The 17,343-nt window shown below is 33.8% G+C and overlaps 1 protein-coding gene across 3 annotated transcripts in view; it reads right to left on the bottom strand.

Moving 5' to 3' along the window:
- Positions 1-6,439: 6,439 nt before the first annotated feature.
- Positions 6,440-17,343, bottom strand: part of LOC117990018 (lachesin-like) — an 88,971-nt gene continuing 78,067 nt past the window's right edge. For all 3 annotated transcript variants that reach the window (XM_069506228.1, XM_069506236.1, XM_069506240.1), the window contains exons 5-9: positions 17,138-17,330; positions 12,959-13,087; positions 10,980-11,099; positions 10,295-10,465; positions 6,440-9,855 (exon numbers count right to left, since the gene is read on the bottom strand). In XM_069506228.1, coding sequence (XP_069362329.1) covers positions 9,605-9,855; positions 10,295-10,465; positions 10,980-11,099; positions 12,959-13,087; positions 17,138-17,330 — 864 coding nt within the window. In that variant the 3' untranslated portion in view covers positions 6,440-9,604. The remainder of the gene's footprint in view (positions 9,856-10,294; positions 10,466-10,979; positions 11,100-12,958; positions 13,088-17,137; positions 17,331-17,343) is intronic.

Genomic DNA, 17,343 nt, shown 5'->3' with positions numbered 1-17,343 from the left:
GCAGTATTTTCAAATTTCACTTCCACTACGGGATCTGGGTGTTTAGAGCTCAAGATACTACTAGAAAATACATATTACTCAAGCTCAAATATTAAGATGAAGAATCTTGTAATATTTTGTTATGCAATGAAATATAAGTAAAACTGTAATGAAATTGAATTGAAAATAATGAAACAAAAGGCAATCAAATAATGAAACAGAAATAAAAGAGCATTTCATGCTTGGGAATAATGTACTCTTGGGAAATCCTCACAAAAGGCAGGTATGCCTTTTATTTTTGTTGGCGACGTGTATTGGAAACAATCGGCCGACGCGACGTGATGAAATAATCGAACATAATAATATGCATATTAAATGAATCTCAAAAAAAATCGTAAACTTGAATGCACTCTTAAATGTAAAAAGCTTAAGATACAAACTTAAATCTTACTTTAATCTTAATAATATTATAAACTAGCTAATTGCTCGCGACTTCATCTTTCGCGGGAAGTCTTTGATTTTCCGGGATAAAAAGTAGTCTGTTTGTGTTTAGTGCGTTTCCACTGAAGCGGAGCGAAGCTGAGATGTGCATTTGTGAGACGACCAATCAGATTATTAAGAGATGACTTCATAAAACTATCATGTTCCTCCGCTCCGTTCTGCTTTAGTGTGAATGCACCCTAAGTCTAGTATCAAGATAATTACGTAAAGTAATGTTCATTTCACAGCACGGAGCGCAGGTGTTTCATTGGTTGTCTCCGAGAATAGTTTTCTTCGTTGCAATTCGATTTAAAGTTTCACGATACCTATTGGCTGTGAACTTAATAAGTAATCACAAATAACGAGTCTCGTTGCGAGATAGTTTTAGCCAATGATATAGTTAGTTCCAGGTTAGCTCGCTCCCATCTTAGACTGCATCATCACTTACCATCAGGTGAGATTGAAACAACAGAAAAACAAAGTGACAGCAACTTTAAAAAAATATTAATTAAAACCATGATACAAAAATGGACCTTGACTGACTAATTTTAAAGATTAAGTTTGTCCACACATCTACAGTCCAGCACTCCAAGCGTAAACCTTAGAAAATTAAAATCGATTGTGCTTAATATTTTACTATGAAACAAGGAATTTAGGTCCATTTTACCCTGAAATTATTAAGTTTTGACGCTAGAATTCTATTATCAACGTTGACATTGAAGAGATGTAAAATCTCGTACGGCGTACCCACTATAGATCGTACACTATAACTTGTCCCCTCAAGTCATGTTGGCACTATTGCAAATTACACAATAATATACCCTAAGCTCTAAGGAATAAAGAAAATAAGGCAATGGTACTAACATGACAGCAGGGGACAAGTTATAGTGAACAGTCAGTAAGCACACAATTGATCTAGTTGATTCTTTTGTTCACTATCTAATCGTACCTATAGGAAACAAACAAAACTACGAGTATCTACGTTGAAAACTATTATAATTCCGATTTACTATTATTAGTCTAAATTAGTCTAAATATTAGTCTATCAACGCACAGCTCAAACTACTGGACGGATCGGGATGAAATTTAGCATGCAGATAGCTATTACGACGTATCCAATAAGAAAGGATTTTTGAAAATTCAACCTCTAAGGGGGTGAAATAGGGGTTTGAAATTTGTGTGGTCCACGCGGATGAAGTCGCGAGCATAAGCTAGTTAAATAATAAAGTTGACTACAATTTCGCATAACTACGTAGAGTACATACTTGAATTATTAGCAAACAGCGGGTCTCTTTATAAATATAGGTACATAATAATTACCTCTGTGTTTGTAATACTTCGAGTTAATGACTGTTTGATAGAGCGGGGACCCTTAATGTACATAGTTTTGTTTGTGCCAGCCAGTTTCAGTTGAATTTGCATTTCATAAACTGTTGAAATATGTTGCTATATAATTTACAGGGAGACTGGGAATATGGCTATGTGTATGTTAGCGCAGTAGTTAAGCAACACCAGCCCGGTCTAATATATGGATGGATGATTTTTAGTATTGATATCTTTTTTGGCGAATTCTATTCCTGCTTTATCTTTCAGCATAGCTCCAATTTTACCTTTCTATAGGTCATCATCATCATTAGCCTGTGGACGGAAGTCCACTGTTGGATATAGGTATTTTTTGATGAGTCCCACCGTACCCAGTCCTCAGCCTTCCTTATTTCAGCCACTTCCCTCCAGGCCTCTTTATATCGTCGGTTTTTCAAAAAAATCTTAGCATTTATAAGTGTAAAAATCCAAACATATATTTTTCACACAATATAAAACGAGCTTTTTAATAAAAATGCTTATAACGTAAAACGAGTAATCATTTACAAAATCGCAGACATCTGTGATAAGCATTGTCAATAGCTCCCCTTAATACACTCGGAGCAGACTCTCTTCAGTGAAGTGCCCTCATTCCAATTCCCCTCAATTTGAATTTACACCGAATTCAATTTTCTAAGTAGCCGAATCCGTCTCTGATTACAGTCACGTAAAAACACTTGTTACGCAGTCTGAGACGACAAGGCGCATCAATCACCCACGCCATGTTTAGATTGCCCAAATTAAGGCCGTTAGTGTAAGATCCTCCTTCAGAAAAATAATGACACTGATAACTCTTCTCTTTCACATTCCTTTAGATTATGTTGAATATTTCACACTTTTTTCGTCGTAAACAGGCTTTATTGTTTGAGTTATTGCCATATTGTTATGTTAAATGATGCCCGCGACTTCATTCGCGTAAGTTTTATAAAAATCCCGTGGGAACTTCGATTTTTCGGGATAAAAGTATTCTATATTCGTTTCTGGGATGCAACATATATCTGTGACAAATAGATGATGCCCGCGATTTCTTCAGTGTGGATAAATTTAGATTTTTTAAAGATCCCGTGGAAACTCTTTGACTTTCCGAAACAAAAAGTAGCCCATGGCCTTAAGGCCCACAAAAACAAGCATTTAGGATATCTTTGTGCCCGTCATAATTGGTTAAATGGATGGACCTTGAAAAGCTATCAGATAGACAGAAATACACACTTTCACATTTTATAATATTAGTGTGGATTATGGTTTTCTGTTTGTATACGGTTATGTAAGATTTGGATTTTTTGTATTTATAAAATTTAAAAAAGAGCGTAACTGGCAACTATATTTGAGATCTAAAAAATATTGAAAAATTAAATTGCTGTGCATTTAGAAGATCACATGGTGATTCAGAATACCTATATTAGTTAACTTACAAATAACTCAGATATGTACAAAATTTTCATTCTAAGTAAAAGTTATTGAAGACTATAATCAGACAATTATCTCCAATCTCAAATATTGAATTCGGCTTAGGTGAAAGTGATTGACGTCTTTCGATCAGCTAATTTTCCGACCAATCACTTAGCACATGAATAAGTGAATTGCCGATTAGATCAGACTTGATAAACTAATGAAAAAGCTATTTTTTAAATAGTTTTTACTGCTGGTAAGTTACTTTAAGTTACAAATAATGCAGTTTTATTATTTTTCTAAAATAATTAAATGAGCTACAATTAACCAAATAATCATACCTAAGCATCTCAACAAATAATTTATCATCAATTATGAGGCGAGATTCAGTCAAAATAATTTAGGTATTTTATAGGGGACTACTAGTATCATCTTCATAATATTATATTTATGTAAATCAGCGATATTATGGCATAGGTACTCATAAGCGAACAATGTTACGAAAATCGCCTCAACCTGATAAACACCAGGTCTAACTAAAGGCCATTTAACGCTGGCGAATAGGTAATAATAAATTATCACTCATCATGAACAACTCATCGCCGGCTCACTACAGAGCACGCGTCTCCTCTCAGAGTGAGAAGGAGTTTGGCCATAGTCTACCACGCTGGCCAAAACTGTAAAGCATAGTAGTTAGGATAAGTCCGCCCGGAGGGTTAGTCCGCCTCCGCCTTCGGAGTGTGCGTTTTAAGTAAGATTTAAATAATAAAATATCACTTGCTTTAATAATGAAGAAAATCATCGTGAGGAAACCTTCATGCCTGAAAATTTTCCATAATGTTCTAAAAGGTGTGTGGAGTCTGCCAATAATATCACTTTCTCCTCATAAAAATATTATAACGTAAGTCAAACACTAATGTTACAAGAAACATACAATCTCTTTTTCTTTGTAACTACAAAAAAGAAACATACAATCTGTATTTTTCTTTGTAACTACAAAAAAGAAACATACAATCTGTATGTTTCTTGTTACTATTAGCTGTATAATAACTATTTGCTGGATGGGGAGCTTTATTTGAAGTCTGATTTAATAGGTATTATCAGCCGCACTCAGAGTCGCTTAATCGTTACTTAGGTAAGTTTAGTTAAAACGAGACAGAGCTATATCAACACTTATAATAAAACTGTAACAGGTCAAATTCTGTACATTGAAGATATTTGATGTAACAGGTCAAATTCTGTACATTGAAGATATTTTGAAATTTTTTTTTGAGGGCACTCTATAATCGACACTGAACCCAAAACTGTAATTTTTTTCATTTTTGTCTGTCTGTCTGTCTGTCTGTCTGTCTGTCTGTCTGTATCACGGCCGCGCATCACGCTGAAACTACTGAATGGATTCCAATGAAACTTGGTACGATTTGAGGTCATACTATGAGGAAGAATATAGGATACTTTTTATTCCGAAATTCAGCATGGTTCCCGTAGGAGAGGGGATGAAAGTTAAAATGTATACTGAGTTGTAATTCATTAACGCGTAGTCCGATTTCATTCATTCTTTTTTTGTTAGAAAGAGGATACTTTAAAAATTGTTCCGTAAATATTTCAAGGTCATTGGTTTTTAACCGACTGTCAAAAAGGAGGTGGTTCTTTTTTCTACATCGATTTTTCGAGGTTTCTGGGCCGATTTGCAATTTTTTTTTTAAATCAACAAAAAAAGTTTTCGTGGTGGTCACATAAAAAATTCTGGATTCAACTCCTTAATCCTGATGCTGCAGGGTTACTGCCCGCCTGAGTTATCAAGAATCAGGAAATGTTCATAGTGAATTCATATTGTAGGTACCAAGCAACGACTTTATTCTCAGACTTCAAGTCTCAACTCCTCAACCCTGATGATGTAGGGTACAGCACTCCTAAACTATAATGTTTCAGGAACTGCGGATGATGCAAAATTATTTTAGGTACCAAGCATAGGCTACATCATTGAACTTCGGATCCTCACTCCTCAATCCTGATGCTGCAAAGTACTGAAGTCCTAAATCGTGGGGATTTTAGAATTTCTGATAGTGAATTGATATTTAAAAAAAAAAAAAAAATTGAATCGATTGTTAGGCGGAACGAAGTTCGCCGGGTCAGCTAGTCTCTCATATAAATCTGTCTCATCTTAACTGAATCTTAAGTAACGATTAGCGACTCTGAGTGCGGCTGAGCCTCTGGTAATGTGACTCAGATTAAAACCCTAAAAAATCTCGTTAACTCATCATTACCGATAATTTATACAAGTATGTGTTTACTACCTACCTAATAGGTAGGTATGTCATTGAATATGTTAACTCATCGATATAAAAGCTCTTAAATTAATATGGATTGTCCCAACATTTAACATAAACTAATTAATTATTATTCTGAAATCGTGGAATCGAGTGAGATAATAATGATATCGATGCATTTCGGAGCATCCGTAAATTGGACTAATTAATCTCTTATAACGTCAAAGGTAATTGCTATTAATTGGTACTTAAATCATTATTATATTTTGTGCCTCTCTTCATTAAATTTTAGGTTATTACATACCTCTTTTTCTATAGGCATTGTTGCAGAAGAGTAGAATTTTCTCTACTTTACTATCCTAGGCCTTCAGGTCACCAGAGATTTGCTATGCTACGTTGCTATGTATGTGTGTAATATCCACGAATCATTTCAATTGCTCCACATAACTTACTATTGGTGGAAACGTTTTAAACAAAGCTATGTTCTTTATCACAAAGTAAGTAGGTGGTATTAAAATTAATTAGTTAGTAGAATTTACATAATACTTTATTTTATTACTAGCTTATTCTAGCGACTTCGTCCGTGTGGACTACACAAATTTCAAACCCCTAATTTACTCCCTTCGGGGTTCAATTTTCAAAAGTCCTTTCTTAGCGGATATCTAAGTCATAATAGCTATCTGCATGAAAAATTTCAGCCCAATCCGTCAAGTAGTTTAGCTCAAAAAAATCTTAGCGGGCGTAGTTGGAGGAAAAGATATTGTTCATTCAGTTATGTACCTCCAACTTGACTGTACTTGCGCAAATTGACCTCGTTCCAACTTCAGATTGGACTACTTGTTTAGCAATCACGTGCAATTAATAACTTTTTTATGTATGTTTTTGGTAAAGCGTTTTACTTCTTTACTAAGCCTACAGGAATTATTTTGATGATTGGTAAAAAATAATAATTCTGTAGATGGCTTCGCTTATATATATTATATAAAAAAAACAAATATTAAATATTATAATATGCTCTTTTTGGTTTTATTTTTCAACGATTAGGATATTAACGTACATTGTACAGAAGAAATTTTACTGACTAGGTACAATAATTATTTGTTTAGGTTTAAAATTTTTTCGCATGCAACTTCAATTATTATTGTGAGGTACATACACATTCTAATATTTTTAACATTTAATGTTTTTTTTTATGTTTTAGGTATTTATTCAATTAATTATCAAAGATATTGTTTATCGAATTCTATCGATTTTGTGTTTTGAATAAAATGCTTTGGTAGATACCTACCTACCTACCTGAATGTGCTTAAAGTTGCAATTGAAAATTACAAAATCCATAAGTTAACATAATTTTGATAGTAATAATAATCGGTAAGTGAAAATTCAGAAAATGTATAAGAGACGACCACCTAGTAAAATAATAATAGGTACTGCACTTTATTTATAATATAATATAGAATTGTCACTGTAATTATATTTTCCAATATAAATCTTAAAATTCAATTAGAACTATATTATTATCATTATAAACATTAGAGTACAACTTTCGCATAGCTAGGAAATAATTTAGAAAGAAATCTATGCTAATTTAAAAATAAAAATTATGAGATCAAGAATTTAATAAAATATGAAATAACATATTAGGCTCGAGGCAATTTTATATTTTAATATCGACAAAAAACATTTTAATTTAATAATATGTTTTTAATTTGCTAAATATTTTGGAATACATTAAATCAATTTGTAGGAAGCTGAAGTAATATTTAGCTGTGACTTTTAAATCGAAATGTTATTTTTGATAGTATCTAGGTATTCATATACAACATACACCATAACATATTATCTATTAGCAATATACACAGCTTCTTAAATGTAAACATAATATTATTGTTAAGTAGTATTTAGTATTGTTTCTTTGATACTTTCACTTAACTATTAAATGTTAGGAAGTACATGCAAAATTAATTCAATTATATTATTCCATCTTATATTAATAAAAACTATTTACAAATTATTTCTAATTATTATCACGTTACGCGCTGTTTGAGGCTTGAACAAAAAACCGGCCAAGTGCGAGTCAGGCTCACGCACCGAGGGTTCCGTTGTACAGTCGTATTTTTTCAATGTTTTGAACGATAAATCAAAAACTATGATTCATAAAAATAAATAAAAATCTGTTTTAGAATCCACAGGTAAAGCTCTTTCATATGATACCCCACTTGATATAGTTATCTTACTTTGATAATTGAAAATAATTTTTAGTTCATGACCACAATTTAAGTTTTTGTGTGATGTGACCACAAATTCACGGTTTTCCCCTAAAGCCAGCTGTAAGACCCACCTACCTGCCAAAATTCATGATTCTAGGTAAACGGGAAGTACCTTGTAGGTTTCTTGACAGACAGACAGACAGACAGACAACATAGTGATCCTATAAGGGGTCCGTTTTTCCTTTTGAGGCACGAAACCCTAAAAAACAGAAAGATATAATCTTGCTACCTATTTATAACATTTAATATATTAATTAACATTATATTCATATATAATTATTATAATTAGATATCAATATGATTCAACATATTTTTTAGAGCTAAATATACCAGTTCAAAACACTATAGTGCGCCAAACGGCTAAAAAGTAACACATTGTGTTTATTTTAAAATATTGTAGCTTAGAATAGCAGCTCAAAAGTTAATCTGAATTTTCTGCACGTATATCAAAATATCAGAGGTACATCTAGACAGATTTTTGCAGCCCTGTTTTTCTGACATATCTCTTTCTCTCTTATCATACGCGTACGAAGCGACAAATCGTAGGTCTTATAGGCACAACTTAGAAAAATTAGACAATAAACATTGGGTATTAATTATATTTGTTGGAGTGCGTGCTATGTCCGAAAACAATCCTAACTTGTTGGGATTTTCAAAGATACTTTAATGTGAGTAACATAAAAAATGGGTGTAGAAAAATTTATTAACTTACCATTTACGGACACAAATATTCGTGGGAACAAAGCTGGATCAAGATGGAATCAGAGAAGAGAATTATCTTGAAAATATTATAGATTATTCATCATGCACGAAAAAGGACTTCAAGAAAGCTATATCACCGGGACACTGCCTATTTGACGGAAAAAATGTATCAGGTGCGTATTCAGTTCGTATGACCTTCATACGTTTATGTACCATACAATTTCATCAAAACCATCAGACTTTTACAAAATTAAGTGAAATCAATCAGTAATTTCCGAGAAAAAAAAATACATCAGCTTCAAGCTTATAATTTATCAAATCGTATCTTCTAAAGGTGGCAGCCCTAATTTGTTATTCTTTTCTGCTTGAAGCTTGACAGCTTGATATATTTGGCTCTAATAATATATTTGAAGTAGTATTTTGGTGCTAATAGGGTTGTCAACGTTGAAATATTTTGAATAATCTCGGTGCCTTTTCAATTATTTTGGTAACAAATCAACCAATATTTTGTCAAAACATATATATTATACAATTTATCAGAACGTAGCTTACAATAACAATATTTTCATATTCTGCTTTCAAAATAGTCATTAATGGAATGGTTTCTATAATATTTTGTTTATGCTACCCTGCTACGAAAATAACGCTTAATTTATACTTTGGGTACGAACTAACAAAACATTATTTTAAATGAAAATTTATATTTATGCATCATTGGAGCCTCTTGATGCCTTAATGCTTGATAATGATTTTATACTAAGTATTTTTACAACAACCGCTCTATATTCTTTACAAAATAGGTATTGTATAATTACAGTGATGCAGTTTTAATTTTAGATATAGGTACCTAATCATGTCGGCCACATTATTGGCATTTAAGTTTTAATAAAAAACGTAAAGAAAAAGGTCATAAAAGAAAAAAATGCCGAAGTTTAAAAAAAACTGTGTCGATCAAAATAATTATTTATTTAGTTGTACGATAGGGTGTAAATTTTAGCCGTAGTAGCACATGCCAGGTATTTGCTAGTTAAATGATATAAAACACACATCCATTTGCTTGTAAATATACCTACCGATATTTTTATAGATAGTTGCGTATCGACACTTACCAACACAAAGTCATACGTCAAGGAACGCCCCATTCATAATTCTTTAAGATATGGTATCTAATAAACTAAGAACTGCTAAAATAATCATTGTCGCGGTAATAATCGATGCGTTATTTGTAGTAACGATAACTTTTCCATCGTTTGAGTACCATTTGTTAGCTCGATCTGGTACGCGGTTGCTTTTCTCCGACTCTTGGTCGTCGAAGTCGTCATAGACTTCTGTTCCATACTCATCGTCCGAGGTCGTCCTCTCGTCTGGATATTGATAGATATGTCTATCGTTACCTGGTATTTCTGTGAAAGAAGGATTTTTATTAAAAACATGACAATTCACTATTTGTATAGATCACACTTTAATGCTGGGCGCACATTTTTAACTATAGTTAAGGCTGCTTAAACCTACATCACTCGTATCTGTATGATCGCGAAAGCTTCCAAAAATTATTACTTAGTGTTCGGGTACACAAATATACGAAATCGAGTAAAACTGCAACTAGCTCAGTTGGTAGTAGGTACTGTGCGGCCAGCCAAAGTACGGAAATACGGCTGTCGGCTACGTGAGTGTATACAGGTTTGACCGGGTACAGACTACGGCTACATAAAGCAACTTACAGTTGATTAAAACTATGTGTGCTGTTCAGACCACTTGCTTTTAGTTGAAGTGGTATAGTTGCTTGGTTGTAAGTAAGGTTACTCCTCTAAATTAAAAGAGTAAGATTAGGAAATATCATACCATATAATCTGATTTTGCTCTCCACGTCTCCGAGCGAGTTTTTTGCTACGCATATGTAGCTTCCGAGGTCTTCACGCCGAATGTTCTTAATGGTCATGGACATTTCAGCTTCGAACATGGACTTTTGTCTTACAGCCATCTCGTGGTGATCAGATGGTATTATTAACTCACCTGTGGCAAAATTTATTACTATAAGTATTTGCTTTCAAATCCAATATTAGAATTTCATCTTTCCTCCGCCAAGTTTTATGAAAAATGTAAAAACTTCGGGCAGACACCTAGAGTTTTATATCCGCTTTATAATTTGTTTCTTTTTTAACTTGATGCTTTACCCAAGTTCATCATAATCCTATTAGCGTTTAAATATGAATTTTTAAATACTTGTTGGGAAATTCTTGCTGTATTTTAAAATTCTGAAGTAATAGGTAGGTATGTACGTTTGTTGAATTTTTTAAATAAAAATAGGTATGTTTAATTTCTAATTTAGTATTTACTGGCTTTGTGGCTTATATTATATAATTAACTATCTGGCCCTTTGGTCAAAGGGAATTTGCTGGAGCTTTGCTCAAAATAGGTGGAATTTCTAAAAATCCTTTTTTTAATAGGGTCTACGTTATTTCATCATGATCAACCCATCGCCCGCCGGCTCAAAAAATGTTTTTTCTCAAATAAAAAATCTGCTTACCAGGATCTTTGACCCAGTAGTTGATAGACTTAGGCGATGACTCCACGTAGCACTCCAGCGTAACATCGGTGCCCAACGGAGCTCCCACCAGCTGGTTAGGCACCTGGATCACTGGATGAACTGAAAAGGTAAATAATATTAGAAAAACATATTTTTTACATCTAGTAAGTATATAGGTAGGTATAGGTAGTTACTAGTACCTATATTGAATGGATTTTTATCACTATAAAACGCTAGTATTCAGACACACGCACACACGCACGAACACACACAAACACACACACACATACGCACGCACGCGTGCACAGACACACATGCACGGACGCACACACTACACACTCATAATAATTACGTTCATATTCATGAAATTTAGAAAAGTTTTTAACATTTCTGAATAATAACGTCCCCTTAAAATACCCATGCAATTAGCGACAAGTATAGTCAAAAGTCTATTCAACTTCTTCTTTGTGTGTCCACGATTACGCCTTTTGTTTATCAAAGTGGTATTCAGCAACTAAGAACTCCAAAGTTTATAATCTCTGAACTATATTATTATAAGTAAGTAAATAGGACAATATTTTGCGATTAACGACTACAATGGTCGCAAAGACGGAAAAATAATTGAGCTATTATCTTCTGAGACAGCTTTCCCCCTTCTGTTTACGCTGGATTGCGTCTTTTGTTAATTAGTGCGGTCTTCAGAATCTACGTTGATGGAATCCGGAAAAAAGTGCTACGATTTGTTTCCTAACGTTTACTTAGCACTTGCATATTTTACCTACTTTTTATCATGGAAAAATGTAGTAAGAATTACTACAGTAAGTTGGTAGTTACAGTAAGTAAGTATTGACTGAATTTAATTTAAACTTAAATTTTGACTGTCTAAAACATTTAAGTGTTCAGCAACTCTTAAAATAGATTAACTGTCCCGTATCCGCCTTAACGTATTAGTCCCGCACAATAGACGGAAGCGTTTAAGTGCGGAAATCTGCCCAGATGGAAGAACGTATAAATCCATCCTAGTTGTTATTTTATATTTCATTTTCTCCTTATAACTCCTAAACCTCCAGATAGGCAAAGCTCATATATAATTTATTTTTAAAAAGTGAAGAAAAATTCGTACGCTTTTATGTGTGACAAGACAAATACGCATAGCGACACATATCTACTACATAGCGCGGGGTTTACACACCTTCACATACGTGCATGATTCTAAAAATCGCAGCTTGTTAGTAGGATTATTGTTTATTTAGGTACATAAAATACTTAGAACTGAAATACCTATATGTAGGTACAAATGACTTTGTCGTTCATAATTAATTAAATAGCTTCCGTTTGTAGCGTATAAATAGCGAGCTTGCTTTCACAGTGACATTTAAAATAACTCGTTTTTCCTCTAAAGCTTTAGTTAATTACGTTCGCTCACTTATTCACGCTCATTTAGCACCTATGTGGTGAACAAGGTTTGCCGCACATTCAAAAACGATATTATGATAGAAATTGGAGAAAAACTTAAAAAAATTGAAATAAGCAGTACATAATTAGGTAAGAACAAGATTTTGAATGGTTATTAATTTTTAAAAATCGTAAAGACTGAATATTTGAGTCTTTTGCCTTATATTATATTTCTTACTTAACTAGCTGATTCCCGCGACTTCGTCCGCCTGGAAAATCAATTTTAAAAAACCTAATTCCAAAATTTTATCTATACCCATGCAAAAAATCACGTCAATCCGTTGCACCGTTGCGACGTGATTGAAGAACAAACCAATAAACCAACAAACAAACACACTTTCACATTTATAATAAAGGTACTGATTATGCCTAATAGTTTTTGATTTATCGTGCAAAATGTCGAAAAAATACGACTGTAATACCTCGAATCCTCGGTTTTGTTAGTTTTTTTTCGTTACAGCGTGTCAAACTTATATTGACAACACTTTTACTTTGAACAGTAGGTATAGAAAATATCAACTTACAGTGTACACTTATGTGAATCCTCTTGCTAACTGTGGGTGGCACACCATTACTGGCGATACATAAGTACGTCCCCATCTCGGAACGCGATATCTTCGTCAACTTTAATACTTCACCCTGGTATGTTAGCACTGTAAACAATATCATAAGTTATAGCTTATTATATGCCCAGAATGAACAGCGTAATATAAGTATAAGGGTCGGATGGGTTCATTTATTGCGTCGTATCTATAATGCATAATATCTATACTAATATTATTTTGAAAATTTCCTCTGTCTGTCTGTTTGTTACCTTTTCACGGTCCACACATTTAACACACACACAATTTTGAAGAATTTATACAAAGATAGCTTCATCCTGGGGATTTTTGTCCTGGAATTTAAAATAAATCCACGTGGTTAATAGTACACTCTTATACAATACAATACTAGTACAACTTAATTACTAATACAATTTAATATTATATTAGTACACAGATATTCAAACAAAAAGTAGAGTAACAGTAGTAAGTAGAGTAAAAGTAGGGTAAAGTATAACGAATAAAAAGTAAAGTTTTATAATAGTTGTTGAGTAACTCTTCTTAACAACTTTAGTGATATGTAAATACTTTTCGGGTTTCATTAAAAACACCAAATTAAGAATTGGAATCGCGTTATACTAGTCGTGGGACTTAATTTATCCTAATTTACTTTATTAACAAAACCTAAGAGTTAACACTGAACATAATTATTCTGTTAATCTTTAGTATTAATGCATATTATTTACGCACCGAATCGTAAATTACGTTTTTTTATGTACAGTAATTACGTACCTAAAATACGCACTCGAGTAAATTTTACAGCGAGATGATAAAATTTCAGAGGTTTTGTGGTCATTATGAATACCGCTGCTAGGTTTTAACTAAAAAACTTGAAAAAGGGACGAACGAAATGTGGCCCACTCCAAAGTTGTGGGCGTAGAGCATGTCGTCGTTTAATTGGAGCGCGAATAAGTGGTCTGTGGGCATTTTCATCACTCTGTAAAACTCATAATATATATTTTAGAGGTATAAATAATTTTCTTAAGTATTGATGCTGAATCTATAATTGATAAGCCTAAATGAAATTAATACGATCCGACTTCTTTTCAAGACTGGACTAGCCGATGTAGTACACCCACTAGTATATATTATTATAACTTAGTAAGGTGCGTGATCAAAATGGAAAAGGTACTTACTTACTAAAAATTAAGAAAACTTAAGGAAATTAAAACAATTTTTTTATCGTCATAATAATGAATGACGAATTGAAAATTGTAAAAAATTTACGCTACATATTATTTGGAATATTTTTGAACTTTAATCTCTTCGGTCAAACACCTAGAGGGTTCTAGTATTTGAATTGTTTTAAGTATGTACCTACTTAGTTACTCTTCAGTCATGAATAGATAAAAGTGTACCTATGAGTTTTTGAACTTTAACAAATATCATAAATCCAAAGTGTGAATAGTACCAATATTCTTACAATGCGAGCTAAGAGAATTCTACTAATTAAGACAAACTGAAAACAATAGTCGCGAAATTCATCCCGAGTAACTAGTTGTTTTGTGGCGTGTAAAATGCGGTCATACGGATGTACGTGTTATTATACATATTATTCAGAAAAACAATGCTTTCCTCGCGCTATTTGAATAAAGTAAGACAAATGAAATAATTTTATTCCCGGCCACTGGGTTTGCTGTTATTTGAGGTCAGCATACGCTACTTTTTTTCTAATTAGAACTCGGTACGATTTATTGAAAGGGATGGTTATATAAATCACAAATATTATTTTATTTCTATTATTTGGATTTTATGTACATATTAGGTAGGTATAATATGAGTGAGTAGTAAATAAAATTTTACCTATTTTTCTGTCTACCTCTCTTCACTAAATAGTATAAAACAAGTTTGCAATCACATATTCACTTTTAATAAATAATAATAATTATTAAACCTGCCGCGAAGCCTGGAATAGTCAGTTGGAGATGAGCAATGTAGGTAGAGAATAATATACCAAGATACTCGTAATTATTACTACGAAATAAAAAGTAACTTTCCAACAGGAAGCTGAAGTATTGTTCATTAACTTTTAAATATTAAACGATCAGCGAAAGGAACTTTTTGTTAAAGAAAGTGAACCAAAAGTAGGCTCAATTCCAAAGAATCCACCGAGCGCCATAAAGCGTTTTAACATTCCTACAATGAGCTAGGAGTCTATTCACGCTGGAACTCTACTAATTACGACAAACTTTGAACAATACTGGACGCGAAGTTCATCCGGGGTAGTCGTCGCATTGTCGCGCCTCAAAATAATGCGGTCACACAGACCGCACGGTATTATACATGCGCAGAAAAACAATGCCGTCCTTGCGCTATTCAGATATACTAAGACAAATGAAATATTTTTCCCACGAACGCTGAGCTCGCTATAATTTGAGGTCACCCAGCGCTGCAGTTTTCTAATTATAAAGCTTCTGGATGATTTATTAAAAAGTGCAAGTAGCCGTTGGGCGTTGTCTACATGAAAACATTTTTCTATTTCGAATTTCTTGCTTGTAATGTTGCGGAGTTTTGTTTTTTTAGGCATTGGATTTTATTTTTAGGAAAGGAAAAATTTATTATTAGACTAGTAGCTTCAATTTGAAACGTTAGCAAATGCTTGATAAATATTTTCTCGTCACCAAGTCCAGATTTTTAATCAGAGTCTGTTGATTATTTTAAACCTTTATTGACAGCCTCAATAACATTTTTATGATAATTTTATGAGGCGCAACTGCCATCATTTCGAACTACCTAATACCTATAGTATGCAACATATTATCGAAATGGCAATCGGAGAGGGAACGCCCTGCATAACCGCACAGCCCCGCGCTAACGGAGTGCGGAGCGTCCCCCCGCCACATATCCCCGATTGCCATCTCGAACTGTCGCGGACTATACATTTTTTTCAATAGCAAAATGTAACTCATTACCAGGATTTCATTTTATTTTTTTCAATTTCGAATCTTTTACATACATAAAAAGAGAAATTCATACGTTTTTTATTTGGGTTAAAAATCATTTTATACGATAAAACCAAACAATCCATATTAGTACCTACTTAAATTCCCATACAAATATGAACACAGTTTTGTTTTTTTAATGAAAGTTTGTAATGGTACAAATAGCATATTACATAATATCTGTTAAGGAACACGGGAGATAGTAAATATTATAATATAGTATAGCAGTAGTATAGTAGACAGATTTAATCTTTATGGTGTTTGCCATAACGCAAGGTTTATATTCGTAATTTATGAACCACTATCACACAGAATGTTCTGTAATAACATTCAAGTAAATTATACTCCGATAATTAGATTGGCAGCAAATATACTCGTAATTCTATCTTCATTTTCAGAAATCTGCGCTCGAATTTCTGAAGCTAATTACTTCAATACTATAACGTTAGGCCTGCAATACACACAACGCGTGTCGGAAATGCGGTGCTTGGCAAATTGCACAGCACGATGTTACCTATATTGAATGCGCGCTTAACCTATACGGTTTGTAGTACAAAGAACTATGTCAGGCCTCGTGTAGGGAGAAGCTGGGCATTGTGCGGCGCGTTGTATGTCTCGTAGCGCGGCACCTCTTGCGGCTATTTTGTTAATGGAGAAGCGGATGGCGGCACCCGCAGCGATCCCCGCGGCGATGCTTGAGCGGCACACAAGAAACCGTACACCACACCTCGTATTTTCCACCGCCACAGTAATCGCAATTTTAGCCAAGAGTTGTATAGTACAGCAAGACCTGAAAATGTCAGCAATGCTATGCGAAACAATAGCTCCAGATTGCTCCACTTATTGCTCCAGATTGGGCAATACGTGTTGCTGAGCAACAATTGCTTAATAAATTGCCCATGTAATCCCACCTTTAGAAATAAGAGTTACGCGATAAAAAGAAAAGCTTCTGTACTATATTAGATAATTTTAGACACGCGTGCTGTGCGAGCTGAATTGCACTTTATATTGCGCCGTAACAAGAATGCTATTTATTTAAATGTGTTTGTAAAGTGATCCTTCTGTAGGTACATAGGAGGTAATGTATAAGTATTTTGACTCCGTGGTCCAATTCCGCGCCCTGTGCGCTTGGTATTATAATGTATTTTGTGTCTCTTACCTTTTGTCTTTGCTCCAGTGCTGTCTCTTACAACTATTTCCTGTCCATCTTCTCGTTTCCACATTACTCGTGGCGGAGGAATGCCACGAGCTCTACACGATACTCGGGCCGTGCCACCTTCAGGCACCATGGTGTCCCCTGACGTCTCTTCAGTTATGAAATCTGGTGGTATTACTACCTCCAGATGCCCCATCTGTTCAAAAATA

Source organism: Maniola hyperantus, chromosome 2 (assembly GCF_902806685.2).
Source record: "Maniola hyperantus chromosome 2, iAphHyp1.2, whole genome shotgun sequence".
NCBI lineage: Eukaryota > Metazoa > Arthropoda > Insecta > Lepidoptera > Nymphalidae > Maniola > Maniola hyperantus.
Note: the sequence above shows the minus strand (reverse complement) of the source record. Positions and strands in the feature narration are given on the sequence as shown.